The sequence below is a fragment of the Rhea pennata genome, unplaced genomic scaffold (genome assembly GCF_028389875.1).
Source record: "Rhea pennata isolate bPtePen1 unplaced genomic scaffold, bPtePen1.pri scaffold_32, whole genome shotgun sequence".
In the NCBI taxonomy this organism is placed as follows: domain Eukaryota; kingdom Metazoa; phylum Chordata; class Aves; order Rheiformes; family Rheidae; genus Rhea; species Rhea pennata.
Genome location: NW_026907679.1, coordinates 273,957 through 288,537, shown reverse-complemented (window position 1 = coordinate 288,537; position 14,581 = coordinate 273,957). Strand labels below are relative to the sequence as shown.

Sequence of the window (14,581 nt, the reverse complement as noted above, 5' to 3'; positions counted from 1 at the left end):
AGGAGCACATCCAGCACTCACTGACACAGGCAAAGGCAGGCGCACACGCACACGTTTCAGGTGGGTGCTGAGCCACTCAGGCAGAGCACAGAAACCAACGTCTTCACCACAGCTCCACCTCACTTCTGAAAGGGCCACGACTCCCACGGGCTTTGGTGCCTGAGTCACCCGGAAGATACAGCCTTTGCTGGAATCCTCGGGAAAAGCAGTGCAGATAGAGCCCCAAGCAAGCCTTGTCTTTCGTGTGCCCAACAGCCTCGATGCTCTCCGGCACCAGTGAGAACCTTTGCCCCCGTGAATCACCCCTCAAAGCCTCACCACGCAGACTAATGCCTTTGCCACCCCTGAGACATGCCAGCATGCAGGACCACTTCCTTCCTGCCTTCCAGTGCAACACAGAAGGCTGGACACCTCCTGTGCTCTGTGCCTAGGCAGCTGCCCACTTGCAGCTCACAACTGCCAGGATGTCCCACTGGCTAGAGGCACTGGCCCTCCTAGAAGCTCTGCACTGCCTTTTCTAGGGCTTCACTCCCTTTGGCTCTCTGCACAGCTTCAAGCCCTCAGCAAGAGCTCACAGGCCCTGCCTGTGACTTACGTCTCTAGATCCTGGGGCAGGCTGACAACTCCAAGCTCCTGGCAGGCTTTCTGCACTACAGCGGAAGGCTTCAGCTCTCCCAGACGAACACAGCTGGTTTTCGGCAACTTCAGGATGTCTACGGCAGCTTGGCAAAGCCTCTGTATTCTGCAGTGACTGGCAGTGAAGCTCATCACCATGAAGATCGAGACATCCCTGAGCACGCTCCACATCAGACTCCAGGAGGGAGAGTCGATGCAGTGGGCGTTGTCGATGACAAATACAACGCCATCTTCTTCAACAGTCTGAAACAAACAGCTTGCTCTGGGGGGATTCTGATGGGTTCTCAAGTAGCTTCCATAGCAGCAACTTTGGCCTCTTTCTCTCCCTCTCCAGACAGAGAGGGAGAGAGAGAGACGGAGAGAACGCTCTGAAGCCTCTTTCCTCTCCCCAGCTACTTAGGCATGCAGAATCTTACTGACTTGCACTTTCTCTGAGACTTTAAGGCCTCTTGTGCAAAGTAGGACAGAAGAACCTTGTTGCTCCTCCCGAGCACGTGCCCACCAACTTTATGGGAGGAAAGGTATCGGGGGTATGGGCAGGGGTGCTTGGGCTCTGAAGGGTAAGGACTCAGGTACATCGTCCTCCCGCCAGCTCCCACCACTCTCCTCCTGAAGCCTCCGCCTGTGGCATTGGTGTCTTCTTCTGACCCACGAGGGAGAGGAGAGCTCACCTTCTGGAGCACTTTCTTCAAAACCAACTCCAGCTCCATTTGCCTTTGAGTGCCACTCATCTGGGAAACTGCCGTCGAGAGGGGAAACTGCCCAGAAAAGCACAGTCATAGAGAAACAGCCTTCCAGGGCTTGCAGCACACCTACCCACCACACAACACCAACCCAGCAAAATGCCTCTCCTGGCCTCACCATCAGCCCTCTCCCCAACACAGCTGCAAGGAGACAACGCAGTGCAGATACCCCCGGGAGCTGAGAACAGAAGCCCTCTGCTTGTTCGCTTGTGATGGCAGCCCCGGGAGGCAGCAGACCACTCACACAGCACTCAGCTCAACACAAGGTCATCAGCCCCATCTCCAAGCTGCTCTTCAGTGCCTTTTGCCCACCGCGCTCAGGAACAGAAGCCTGCGCTATATGCCCCTGCTCTTCCCTCCAGGGAGCCAAGCGACTCCCCACCAGAGCCTCCAAACTACAAAAGCTCACAAGCAGCCCTTTGCCAGGGCCAGAGAGGGCCTAGCTCTCACCTTAACGAGGAAGACGTCGTTGAGGAGGCAGTAGCTGCTCTCTGCCATCAGCCCTTGGAGCTTTGCCTGCAGCACAAGCTGTCTGGCACTGCACGATTGACATGCCTGCAGGCCCAGGGCCATGGCCAGCACCATACGGAGGGCAGAGTAGACCTGCTTCAGGTTTAGCTCTGTCAGTTCCACGGCCACTACCCTGCCACGCAAAAGCAAAAGGGACCGAGATTCAGAGAGCAACGCAAAGAGCTGCAGACTTCCAAGGCAAAACTGTCAGAGAAGAGACACATCATCCAGGGCTGTCTGCAAGGGAGCTCTGGACATACAGCCCCAGACGGACTCTTCTTCCGCACACCTCCAAGTGCTTCACAGAGGGCCAAGCTTTTCCCCGCTTCTTACAGGGAAAAGCCACAGAGGGGCAATTGCTGCCAAGCCCCTGGCAGAGCCACCACCACACCCGGTGTCTCCACAGCTCTCAGCACCTCCCACTGCACAGCAACTTGCCAGCTGAAGAAGCAAGGACTGAGCAAGTTGGGCCTTTGTGTTTGAATGCCACAGCTTTGCCATCTGCCTCCTATACTACAGGAAGCCATGGCTGCCGCAGTGGCCTTTGGGGATAAAAGCCCAAGGGCAAGCAGCCTTTCTCTGGCAGCTCCACCACACCACTCCCGCCTCCCCCAGCATTTTCCTTCTCTTTACTCTCCAGCTGCATGAAAAGCACGCAGCTTGGGCTCTTGCCAGCCCTTGCAGCCTGGCCTAAGTTTGCAAGAGCAACAGCCCTGGCTCCACAAGCCATTTCCAGCTCCCGCAAGACGTAGTAGGAGAGCGTGCAGCTGCTCCATACCAGCGGCTCCAGGAGGCTTTTCAGGGATGCTGCAGGCCAACGGCCAGCAGCACTAGCAGAGGGGCTCGAGGATGCCACGAACATCAGTGGATGGGCAAGGGAAGTGTCCCACAGGTAGCACTCCAAAACACTCACCTGTGGCCAGCAGCCTGGCCTAAAGATGCCAGCTCAGTGAGTAAATGGCTCTTTCCAGAGCCAAGCACACCCTCAAACGCTAGGATGCTCCTTTCGCGACAAGTCCCGTAGGCTTTCAAGGCACTTTCAAAGAGGGCAATCTCCTCCTCGCGACCTGTGAAGGCAGACAAAAAGCAAGCTGCTGTAGCAAGCTCAAAAGCCAACAACCTTGGGCAGCCTTCCCTCTTGCTGACACTGCACCTTCCCTCCACCGCACCTGCGAGCCTGCCCGCACCCAGGGCTCCTTCCCACCCTAAGAGCTACAATTCTGCAGCTAGGCCTGCCTTAGGGTACTCACAGCCCCACCTTCCTGCTGGAGCCTGGGAGCAACTGCGTTCTTGAAAGCTCCTGACACGCAAACGGTGCAGGAAGGCAGGAAGCACTAGGCGTCTCACTCTGATTCCCACCTCCACTGCTGGCCCATCTCCAACCTTACGAACGAGCTATGAGCCCAAACCTGATGGGCACTGCAGGCAACACCATCCCTTGCAAAAGCATCTCCATTCCCAGGCTGGTACTAGCAGCTACCAAGGGCAAGAAATGGGTATACACAAGAGCAAGGCATTCACCTACCGAGCAAGGGGCCGTACTCTGACCTCTCCTCCATAAGATCCAGGCCAAATGTGCTAGCGGGGGAGAGAAAAACAAAAGTCAGTGAAGGAGGCAGAAGCTGGAGGACAGAGAGTCATGCGTGCAGCTGAGGACACACTCTTGCCTACCCGCTCTTCTTTTGAGCATAATGGCAGCCTGCCCACGCTCCCACCACCAAAGTTCACGCTCATTCAGGAGAGAGTGCAAACACCAAACAAGCACAGCAAAAACTGCCAGCACATGGAAGCCCAAGGGCTTCTGACCACACTGGCACAGCACACGCTATCAACGTGCAAGCAACAGAGGCCAAAACATCATCCAAAGAGAACCTACAAGCCTGGCCCAGAGGAACAGCTCCAGTTTCACCAGCAAGCAAGCAGGAAGACAGGCCCGGCCACCCACACTTTCCCAGGGGACCAGCATGGAGCAAAGTGCTTTCCAAGAGCTTCCTGCTCAGAAGCTGCCAAGATAATACCCCCTGGGTGGGTCACAATTGCCACTGCATTGCCACTTGTGTGCCAGCAAGCAAGCACAGGGCAGAAAGCAGAGTTGCAGGCCCTCTGGGCAGGGGCTGACAGGCCCCTCTGGGCCTACGGACTCCCGAGAGCCCTCTCCACCCCTACGCCATCACTCCTACTTTCCCAACAGCAACAGCCACCAAGGTGAACAGGCAAAAAGCACGGCCGTGCTATGGCTTTCCCTCTTCCCAGCCACAGTGGTGGGAGGCCTGGGGAGGGCAGCAGCTTGGCCTCTTTCTGCACAGCTCCTCTTTTTGCCCAAAGCTGCACCCTGGGTGCCTCCACGCCCCCAGGCAGCCTGCTCAAAGAGCACACTCACAGCTTCTGCGACATCCCCAGGTACTGATAGACAGTGCCAGGATCGCCAACCCCCTTCATCTGGGCCTTCGGCAGCTCCTTGAAGTAAGACCGGGGCAGCCGGGACGCTGCGTAGGTCGCCGCATCGCAGGACACCAGCCCCGGGTAGTGCTCCATCAGCCGGGCAGCCAGGTTCACCTTCTGGCCCATGACTGCCACAGAGAGAGAGCACGCGCTGACGTACTCAGGAGAGCAACCCGCACCACCCTTCCAGGCTGCCGGCTGCATCCCCTGCAGCACAGGCCAGCACAAAACCCTGCTGAGCACGAGCGAGAGCAACAAGGAGGCTCACAGCCCGTCCCCCGTCGTACGGCGGGACCCGCTCCGCCTCCGCCGGTCCCGACGCGCTGCCGCAGGCCAAGCCCTCGTCCTGGCCCGGTGCCCAGGGCCCACAGCTTCTTCCCCGACACTCTGCCTCTTCCTGTCAGAGACGCGGCCCGGGCACCCGCTCCGCAGACGGACACCTCGTACCTGTGTACTCGTGCCTGACGCGGTGGCCGACGACTCCGCAGAACGCCGTCCCGCTGGTGACCCCCACGGACACTGCCCTGAGGCGCAGGCAGAGCAGCAGGGACTCAGCAGTGCCCGTGCGCAGTCCTGCCTGCCCACCGCCGCCCCTTCCCCACGTCCCCGCGCTCTGCCGTCTGCCCCGGCAGCGCAGGCCTCGGGGACCGGCAGAGCCCGGCAGCGGACACGCCAGCTTGAGCGGGCTGCACGTGCAGAGCAGCCAGGCGCTCTGGCACCCCTCCACACCCCCCGCCCCAGGCCGTCCCAGGCAGCACGCCTCCCCACTCACTCGATTTTCCCCAGCCTCCCGGAGCAGGCGGTGGAGATTTTAATCGCGCTTTCCAAGGCGCAAACGCTCTCGCAGGGCAGCTTTCCTCCAGGGAGGCCAAACACACACAGCAGCGTGCAGCCCTGCCGAGGACAGACGCAGCACACCTTGCCGCAACGCCTGCACCAAACCCTTCCCGCCCTGAGACTCCAGCCTCCGCCGACGGCAGCAGAGCTTCAGGGCAGCCCCAGGACACAGGGTACCGCTCCCAACGCTGAGGCAGAGCTGCTTCCCCTCTCCCCACCGTGCGAGAGACAGAGCCGCTTCCCTCCTCTCCACCACCACCCTCGCCCTCATGCGCGGGGGCACTGCTCCTCCACGCTCACCTTATCAAACATGGAGATTTTGTTGATTTCGCCCTTGTGAGGACGGAGGATCTCCGAAATCAGCATGCTGCTGTCCTGGATAGCCTTGCAGATTTGCGTTAGGTTGACCTTGGCCGCAAACTGCAGCTTCACAAAGAGGCAGGTGACCGGCCGCAGCTCGGATAGGCACGCCAGGGGCTGTCTGTCGTCAATCTGGAAGACAGCAGCGGGCCACCTCCACCAGCCAGCTCGCCCTGGGCACTTCCTGCCTGCAGCAGATACCAAGGCAGAGCGCACAGAGCGGCAGCAGCGGGCGCTCTCAGAGGAATGGAGAAAGCCTCCTCGCAGCGCAAAGCAGGCGTCAGCCTGCGCGAGGCAGACACGCAACGGTGCAAGAAGGCACTGGGCATGGATGGACACAAGGGGCCACCCTCAGCAACGCTGTCACCGCTCCGGAGGCAACCCTCTCTTACCCCGGGGCCATGGCCAGAACAACACCAGTGGAAAATGCAGAGGGCAATCCACCCCGCCCTCACCCCCGGCGCTCTCTGCAGGAGCACACAATCGGCAGGTTTCTGGCCCCTGCAGCACTCCTTTCCCAGGTTTTTGCATACGGGGGCATTTTCTTTGCCTTACCTGCTGTCTGGAGAACTGCCGCTCTGCAACACACATCTCCTTCTCCCCTCCCTCTCCCCCAAAAGGCACCTCCCAGCACTCGTGGCCATACCTTGCGCAGGACACTGGCTGGGATGTACTTCCTCAGCACCTTCCCCTGAGCACGATGAGGGGCCAAGGTAACAACAGGCCTCAGGACACCTATGCAAGGAAAACACACGCGGTCACTGGCAGCAGGGCGCTACGAGCCTGGCTACGGGGGCCTCGCAAAGCAGGGGCTGGCACTGCAACTCGGGGAGCAAGATCCTCCGCCCTTTGCCCGTGTGTTCCTCTTGCAGGTGCTCAGCCACAGCAGTCCCCTGGAAGCAGCAGGAAGCAGCCAGTGCCTCTGCTGCAGCGCAGCTGCGCCCCAAGCACAACCACTAACTAACTGCAAGGGGGAGAGGGCAGAGGCCAGGCCCCAGCGGCCCCTCCGCAAGCCAGTCCCCATCTTTCTGGGCAGGCACAGCACAAGGCAAAGCCGGGGCACTCACCTGGCATTTCCGGAGAACGGCAGTTCAGCTGGGCTCGTGTGAACTTGGAGAAAAGGTCTTCGCGCTCCGACACAGACATCCGCTGCACGCCTGTAACCTGGAGGCACACGCAGCAGAAGCACTGCCATCGGCCTCCCCAGGAGTCCCAGGGCACGCTTCCTACCCTCCCTCCATCCCGCCCTCGCTTCCCAGAGAAGAGGAGGAGATCTCCGTGTAGCAAAGCCACCTTGCTGGATTTGCACTGGGACAAACGCTGGCATCAGCAGCACACGAGCTGTGCAGCCATCAGCCACGCACCCCAACGTCTACAGAACACCGCCACGACCCCAGCAGGACCAAACCCTGACACTCCCTCCTGACGCCACCGCAAACCCAGCAAGCACAATCCACAGCTAGCCCTCGGCTGGAAGGGCAACAGCTACAGCTCTCCACCTCTGCTTTACAGCTACAACTCCCACAACGCCCATCTCCTCAGCCTTCGCACACCTTCCTCCCTCACCCCCAGCTCCAGGTGCCCCAAACAGCTCTAGAGGCCATCTCACCCACCTTCACAGCTCCTTGGCCTTTCACTCTCTTGCTCTTCACCTGGCTCTGGTTACAGAGCTCCCAGCAGCTGGCTGACAGGATAATATCACTTGCACTTGCAAGGTTTTGTGCCTGCCAGACTTCACCCACGGCCTTGCCAAGGATCAGGAAGTGCTGCTCCTTGCGGTCTCCCACAGTCAGCAGCGACATGTGCCCTGCAGAGATCCCTGGGGAGAGACAAGCACAACTGAGGCGCAGAGCACTTGCACCTCCACAGCCTCCCGCGGCGGCAACTCTCCACAGGCTCCGTTTCAAGCTCAACCCTGGAGACAGGCTCCTCCTCTCAGCTGCTTCAGCTGGAGGCACCCGTCCTTCATTACGGAGTCCAGCTGGAGTGTCGATGGGGAGGGGGTACAAAGTGGGGCCTGCCAACAGAGGGGCCTGAAACGGGTGCCAAGAAATAGGCACATGAAGCTGACACTGACATATCTTCACAGCCACAGCACCCCAGAGGCCCAGCACACCAGCACCTTTGCTGGCCATCTGCTCAGGGTGCGTGCAGGCAGCTTGTAAGCGGCTGCCTGAGAGCACACAACAGCCTTCCAGGCAGAAGGTTTCCACTGGCCCCACGAGGGATCACCACCTCTCCCCCAGGTGGAAAAGCACCCTGTGGCCCTGCACAGGGCCATGGAGCCACACACGGCACGGCTAGTCCAGCACACCCCATACCTATCTTCAGTCGGAGCTTCAGGCCCACGTCTGTGTCACGGACGCTGTACTTCTCCTGGATTTGCCGGCAGCACTGCAGCACCAGGCTGATGGTGTCTCTCAGCTGTGTTTCCCTCACTCTCCACAGCACCAGTACAGCATCTCCTGCAGAAAGCAGGGGAATGGGGGAAGGCTCTCGTGAGACCTGACGCTCCCTGAGCTGCACCCCCTGCACGGACAGCAGGAACCGGCAGGCGTGCTGAGGAAGATGCACTCGTCGGAAGGCCTCCTCCTCAACTACACCTCTCTGGGCACAGGGATGCCTTCCCCTCCCCCAGGCCAGCTACAACAGCAGCCACAGAGGATGAAGGTGCACAGTGTGGCTACAGGAACACGGGCACCCCCGCAGCCGGTCCCACTCAGGGCAAAGATGAGAGGCCTCTCTCATCCCCTCCTTCCTACCATGCTGCCTCAACCCCCAAGCTCCCAGGCTGCCTCCCCAACACCTCCACACCAGCCCTGTCCCACTGCAGTTTCCCGCTTGGGGCCCGCGATGGCAGCTCCCCAGGAGCACCTGCGTGCCAACAGAGCCTCCCCTCTGGGCTTTGCCAGCTCACAGCTCACTCTGTCCTCTCCCCTAGCACGCCTCTGTAGTGGCAGCAGACAGAGAGAAGTTTCACTTAGAAATACGTACCTGCAAACTTCAAGATGTCTCCTCCAAAGCCCAGCAGCTCTGCAGGCGAAAGAAAGCAAGAGAAGAGTCGCCTCTGCACCTTCTTCAAGCAAGCCACAGAAGCAGCCACTCTACTGCCTGAGCAGCACAAGGGCAGTGGTGCCTGGTGGGGCACCATTCAGGAAAGCACAGCTCCAGCCCCGCCTCTACACTGCTCACAGGCACCACAGCACTGGTGCCTACGGTACTGGGCACTGCCCAAAGGAGCTACTGAAGATAACACACCCGTTTCTCAGTACCAGTGTCCCCCAGCACAAGAGCCCAGCTGCTCTCGGTGGCCCTCAGCGCCCACAGAAACCCCCAGCACGCGCAAGGAGGCTGCCTAGCGCACCTCTCTGTTCTCCCAAAGAGCAGCCTCATGGCACCGTCCCAGACAGTCCTGCAGAACGGCACTTACCCTCCACAATGTCGCCCATGTAGTCATTGAGCGTTTGCGTTAGCTCGTCCGCACCCCGCTCGAGGCTGACGCTCTGGCTAAACTTCTCTGTCAGAGCAGTGAAACCTCAAAGAGGCACAAACAGGCACAGAGGAATCAGCAGGTGCCTACATGGCCGCCAGCTTCACGCTCCCACCTCAGAGAGCGTGTGCATACATCGTGCCCTGACCTGGCTTGTGACAACAAGCCTGGACCACCCAAGAGAAACCACCACTCTCGCATTGGCCACTGCTCCCGGCAGCGTGCCTTCTCCCACACCACACAGCCTGGAGCAGGGGCCCCTGGCCCACGCGCTCTTGCAGCCCGTGGAGGAGTGCCTAGCACTGGGTACCTCTGCTGAGCCCAACTAGCCGACTCCCGGCCTCTTCCAGGCCTCCCCTCTTTTGGAGCCCCTTGTTCCTCCTGACGTCAGCCACCTCTGAGCTCTACTTCCCCCAAAGTGGAAGATGGCAGCAGCAAAGAGGCCTCCTCTGATGCATTCTCCACCAGAGGTGGCACCGGGGCTCCCAAAGGCCCAGAAAGCCCCAATGCCTCGTGTCTCTGACTTCTTCTCAACCCCCGCCCTTCACAAGCCTTGGACCCACCTGAGACGTCCGCAAAGAGCAGTACTCCATGAAAATTCTGAACGCAACGGGCTTCGTGCCTCAAGTCCTCAGACAAAATGAGGTCGGGGACGTAAGCAGCTACTTCCCCGAGTTCTGAGCAGTGCTTGGACCTTCTCACCCAGGCACAAGACATCGTCAGCACCCTTGGGGTACACAGGGTACCTCAGGAGAAGACGACCGTGCCCACCCGGGAGCAGGCTAGCACAGCACCACGCAGGGTTGCGCAATAACCCGGGGCCTTGGGAGGGGCTGCTGGCCCCCTGCCACCAAGGGGCAGGTCACAATCAGCCGGCAGTGACATCGGCCACACGTCACCGATTGCCTCTGTGCTGTCATCAGACAAGTGAGCCAGCTATCAGGGACAGCTTCTGCACGTCATCGCTGCCCTAGCAACTGCAGCACGCAGCGGGGCACGTCCTAGGTTGTTCTGTTGTAAAGAGCAAGTGGGTCTTTTCCAGGGGGTGGGGGACAGAGCAAACCTCCAGCCACAGGGCTCCTGGAGGAGGCCAGGAGGAGATGGACAGGGCTGCACCAGCAGCACAGCGGACGGGCATGTCAGAGAGGGGGAGAAAAAGCTGAAGGACGCGGCAGGAGGCAGCTCCAGCCCCCTGCTCTGCGGGAGAGAGCTGTGTAAAGCTTCCACGCCGCAGGGACACCCCCTCACGCTGGGCACCCCAGCTCACAGGCAGCCCAAGGCTCACTGCTCCCTACGGGAAGGTGAGCCGGGGCTGAGGCTGACACCCTCGCAGGCGGTGCCCTTGCCCACAGGGCGCAGTCCCGCAGAGGCTGAACACGGCATGCACAGCAGGGTGCTGGCCTCTAGCCAGGCAAATTACAGCTGGCGGCTCCGACTGGCTTGTTTTCTGATCTGTTTTTCCTGGTTTCTCTTTTGTAAATAAACTCAAGAATCCCAGCTCCCTGTGCGTGCAGAGGGCACGAGCTGGGAGCCCCTGGGCTCTAGGGGCCAGCTCCTGCAGAGATTGCATGCCTAAGGCCAGAATGTGAAAGCGCAAGCGCAGAGCGGTTACCTGAGGTAATGAAATTGTAACCAATAGAAAGATTTGTATAAAATACTCCCTGGAAAGTGTGTATAAATGAAGAATGAGAGGGGGAGAAGGTGTGCTAGCTTTGTGGATTTACCACCTAGCCCCAATCTCTGCGCAGAAATGAAATAAACAAATATCTCGACCCTGTGTGTCTGTTGGTTGCTTGCACACCGGGTAACAGAACCCTGATTTTGGAACAACAAAACCCTCCCAGGAGCCCCCCTCCAAACCGCTGGAGCCCCCCCAGGATCTCCCAACTCCCCCCTAACCCGGGGTCCCAACCACCCCCATGGGTGTCCGTAAAACCCCCTTTGTAGCCCCCCAACCCTCCAGAAGGCCCCCCCAAACCTGCAGCACTCGAGGTGTGGGGCAGCAGCCTATTTCTCCCCCTTCCCCTAGGACAGGGAGATCTGGGTGTTTATTTGCCCCAGGGATGGTTGTTTGCTGGGGGGGGCGGTATTTACCCCCGCTCTGCGCCAATGCCGCTCTCCCCCACAGCCTCACCCCAACATCAACCCATGATGTACACCAAAACCCTGCTGCAGCTGGGCATGATGTGACCCCCCACCCGAGATGACACCACCCCCTCGAGGTCACAACACCCCCCGGGGGTGACACCCTCCCCCGCCCCGGGTGTCTCCCCTCCCCCGATGGCTTTTAATACACTGGATTATATTTATTCCCTCCCCACCTGCTGGGGGGGCACTGAGGGGGCAGGGGTGACCCACCAATGGGGGGAGGGGCAGGAGGGACCATCTAGGGGGCGCTGGCTCGGGAGCTGCCCCCCTGGCCTGGCCCCCATTTTACTGTCTGTAATTAAAGATGTTAAAATAAAGTAATTATTGGAAGCCTCGCGGGGGGCCCAGCATCCGAGGAGGTGTGGGGAGGGGGGAAGGGTGTGGCGGTGCTGGCCACAGACACCTGGGTCCTCTGTACGAGTGCAGGGGAGGGGCGGGGCGGCATGCCCGGATGCCTGGGACCCTCCCGGACGCCTGAGTCCCTTGGAGAACTGGGTTGTCCTGGACTTCTTGCATTGCCTGGACTCCTGGGCCCCTTGGACGCCTGGGCCCCTCGCTCACCCGGGGGAGTGGGGTTGGGGGGGGTTCAGCATGGGAGCCCTGGACGCCTGGGTCCCCTCTGTGTGGGGGAGAGCGGGGGGTGAGAAGGGGCACCTGGACGCCTGGGTCCCTCAAGGGGCCGTGGTAGAACTGAGACTCGTGGCTGGATCTGGTTGATCATGTCAAATAAAATATTGAATCGGCCACAAGTTTCTATTGCTTAAACCGTGGAACAAGAAGCTGCTCTGGGTCCTTCTTGTGCTCCCAGCCAAGAGGCACCTTATCACCAGTAACAAAACTTAAAAAAAAACACATAGAAATCTTGACTTTTGCTGCTCCTCACTGGTGCCTTCCAATGATCAAAAAGAGAACGGATCATTTTTATCCTTCCAACACATCCGGGAAACGTCCTCTCGGTCACTGACGGCAGGGCTCGGCAGCCGCTTCCCCTTTGGAGAGCACGGTTTAATTTAATCTAGAGGGGATTTAGCGAAATGCTAAAATGCGACATTGATCTCTAGGCGAGAGGCTGCTTTTTAAGCGTGGGGGAAAGCTCGTTCTGCGACGCGTGTTTGTCTTTGGTGGAAAGCTCGAAGCAGGTGGGAACAAAAAAAAAAGGGAATAAAACATTTTTCCTCATGTAAGACCAGTGCTTTTCCAAAATCCTAAGGACTGTGAGTCATGGAAACTTCCTCAAATCTTTGCTGCATTGTAGTGTTTTCATATCGGATTTAAAATTGCTGTTAAACGAGGGGATTTTTTTGCATGTAAGCAGTGGGATGAAGACGAGCAGATCAGCGGAGACCTCCTCTCAGCGACCGTGAGTGTGTTGAGTGCGGTTTCATCTTGGCAGCCCTTGGTGGGCATGGCTGCTGCTAGAAGCTTGGAGGCAACGTGAGTCGGTTCCACCCCCCCCCCAAAAAAAAAAAAGGAGGGAGAAGAAAGGAAAGAGAAGACACACATTTCCAAGACATTTGATGGGACGTTGAGATCCTTGGGCTGAAGGAGGTGCTGCTCCGTGGTGTTGATCCCAAAGGATGAGCCGGGGACCGCAGAGCTCCTGCCCTACCCCAGGGCTCTCCGTGCCACCAGCTGCCGGCAATGACCATCCTCTCCAAATGCAAAGGACCAGGGAGATGTTCACCCAAGGAGACCACCGGTGGTACCACCACACCTCACCAGCTGCAGCAGAAAACAGCCCAAGGGAGCTGCAGGAAACGGAGGCAAGTAGGAGTCTTGCCGCCCAGGTCTCCACAAACAGGACTTGCACCAGATGAGAGCAGAAGAGGGGAAACGGGCGTTTACAACGGTTCTCAATCCTGAATGAACGACGCCAACCAGAGAAGACCGTATTCTCTCCATGAATCGTGCAAGATTCCCAGTCCCAAGTTGAGGTAGGATTTCCATCTTTATGTACTTCAGCCGTAACCTCCGTGAGTTCAGCAATTTGTGGAAAATGGCAGGAAGCGGTGAGGAACAGTGAAAAAGGGTGGAAAATATTGGAAGACGAGGCAAAAGCAATGGAAAAATGCATAAAGAGGGAGAAAACAGGGAAAATGATGGAAATTGGGATGAAACCCCCAAAGCAGTGGAAAACACAAAAATACTACAAAATCACCTGCAAAATAAATGCCAAAAATCCCATTAAAAAAATAAAAAAACTTCAGCACAATGTCTCCCACAAAATAAAAGCTACTAAAAAACCCCACAGAGAATGCACAAATAGCAGAAAACAGTAGAAGAATGCCAAAAAGTTGAAAATGTAAAAAGTGAAAGTAGAGAGAGCTTGAGAGAAAACAATAGCAAATGAAGTAAAAGAGAAAGAGAGATTAAAAAACCCCAATATATTCAACGGAAGGCTGAGCATGCATACAGAAGATCAGAAAATGTTTTATAAAAACACAAAAAAGGTGGATGCAATGACACAGAATGGAAAGAAAAGCAACACAAGTGTGAAAAGCACATGAAAAAGAAAAGGAATGATCATAAAGCAGAGGAAAAGAGCAGAAAATGCTAAAGAATGTGAAGACAGTGGAAAATGCAAGAAAGATGGTTAATGCGGGGGAAAAGAAGGGTTGAAAACAGCAGAAAATGATGGAAAAAAAACATACCTGGAAAACTGCAGAAAGCATAATGACTGAAAATGCAAAAAAAAGGCAAAAATGCAAAAAAAAAAAAAAAAAAAAAAAGCAAAATGCAGAAAATGCTGGCACATGACAGAAAAATTCAGAAAACATCGTAATACGCAAGGAATGGCAGAAAATGCAAAACCTACCAAAACCTGGCCTCCAAAATAATGGAAAACACCTAAAGCAACAAGGAACACACACAAACACACACACACACACAAACAAACTCCACACAGAAACAAACTCCAAGTGGAATTGAGTGGAAAAGAGAATAAATGGTGGAAAGCAGGGGAGAATGTACCAAAAAAAGAAGAAAGAAAATGCACAGAATTGCTGAAAAAATCAAAAATAAGAAGGTGGTAGAACAAGTAGGAGTTGATGAAAATGGGCAGAAAAAAGCAGAACATGGTGGGAAGGACTTAGAGGAGTAAAAATGGCAGAAAACAGAAACACCAGAAAAGGCAAAAAAAAAAAAAAAAAAAAAAAGTGAAAAATTCGAAGAACAACTGAAAGCACCAGGGACTGACTAAAGAGCAGAAAATTCCGAAAAGGAAAGGAAAATGGTGGAAATCACAGAAGAAGATGGAGAAAACAGAAAGGATGGGTAACATGAAGAAAACGGAACACCAAGTACACTTAAAATGGTTAAAAATGGTTAAAACGGTTAAGCCAGAGATGTCAGAAAATGCAAAAAAAAAAAAAAAAAAAAAAAAAGAAAAAAAAAGTGGAAAATCAAAAAAAAAGGG

At 56.6% G+C, this 14,581-nt stretch overlaps 1 protein-coding gene across 1 annotated transcript in view; it reads right to left on the bottom strand.

Annotated features, from left to right (window-relative positions):
- LOC134154494 (adenylate cyclase type 10-like) overlaps window positions 1-9,735 on the bottom strand; it is a 28,477-nt gene extending 18,742 nt beyond the window's left edge. The window contains exons 1-16 of the mRNA XM_062601166.1: window positions 9,582-9,735; window positions 8,959-9,063; window positions 8,523-8,561; window positions 7,850-7,993; window positions 7,142-7,347; window positions 6,596-6,692; window positions 6,175-6,263; window positions 5,469-5,660; window positions 5,104-5,225; window positions 4,779-4,855; window positions 4,270-4,459; window positions 3,415-3,467; window positions 2,803-2,956; window positions 1,830-2,022; window positions 1,308-1,394; window positions 596-879 (exon numbers count right to left, since the gene is read on the bottom strand). Coding sequence (XP_062457150.1) covers window positions 596-879; window positions 1,308-1,394; window positions 1,830-2,022; window positions 2,803-2,956; window positions 3,415-3,467; window positions 4,270-4,459; window positions 4,779-4,855; window positions 5,104-5,225; window positions 5,469-5,660; window positions 6,175-6,263; window positions 6,596-6,692; window positions 7,142-7,347; window positions 7,850-7,993; window positions 8,523-8,561; window positions 8,959-9,063; window positions 9,582-9,735 — 2,186 coding nt within the window. The remainder of the gene's footprint in view (window positions 1-595; window positions 880-1,307; window positions 1,395-1,829; window positions 2,023-2,802; window positions 2,957-3,414; window positions 3,468-4,269; window positions 4,460-4,778; window positions 4,856-5,103; window positions 5,226-5,468; window positions 5,661-6,174; window positions 6,264-6,595; window positions 6,693-7,141; window positions 7,348-7,849; window positions 7,994-8,522; window positions 8,562-8,958; window positions 9,064-9,581) is intronic.
- Between the last annotated feature and the right edge of the window lie 4,846 nt (window positions 9,736-14,581).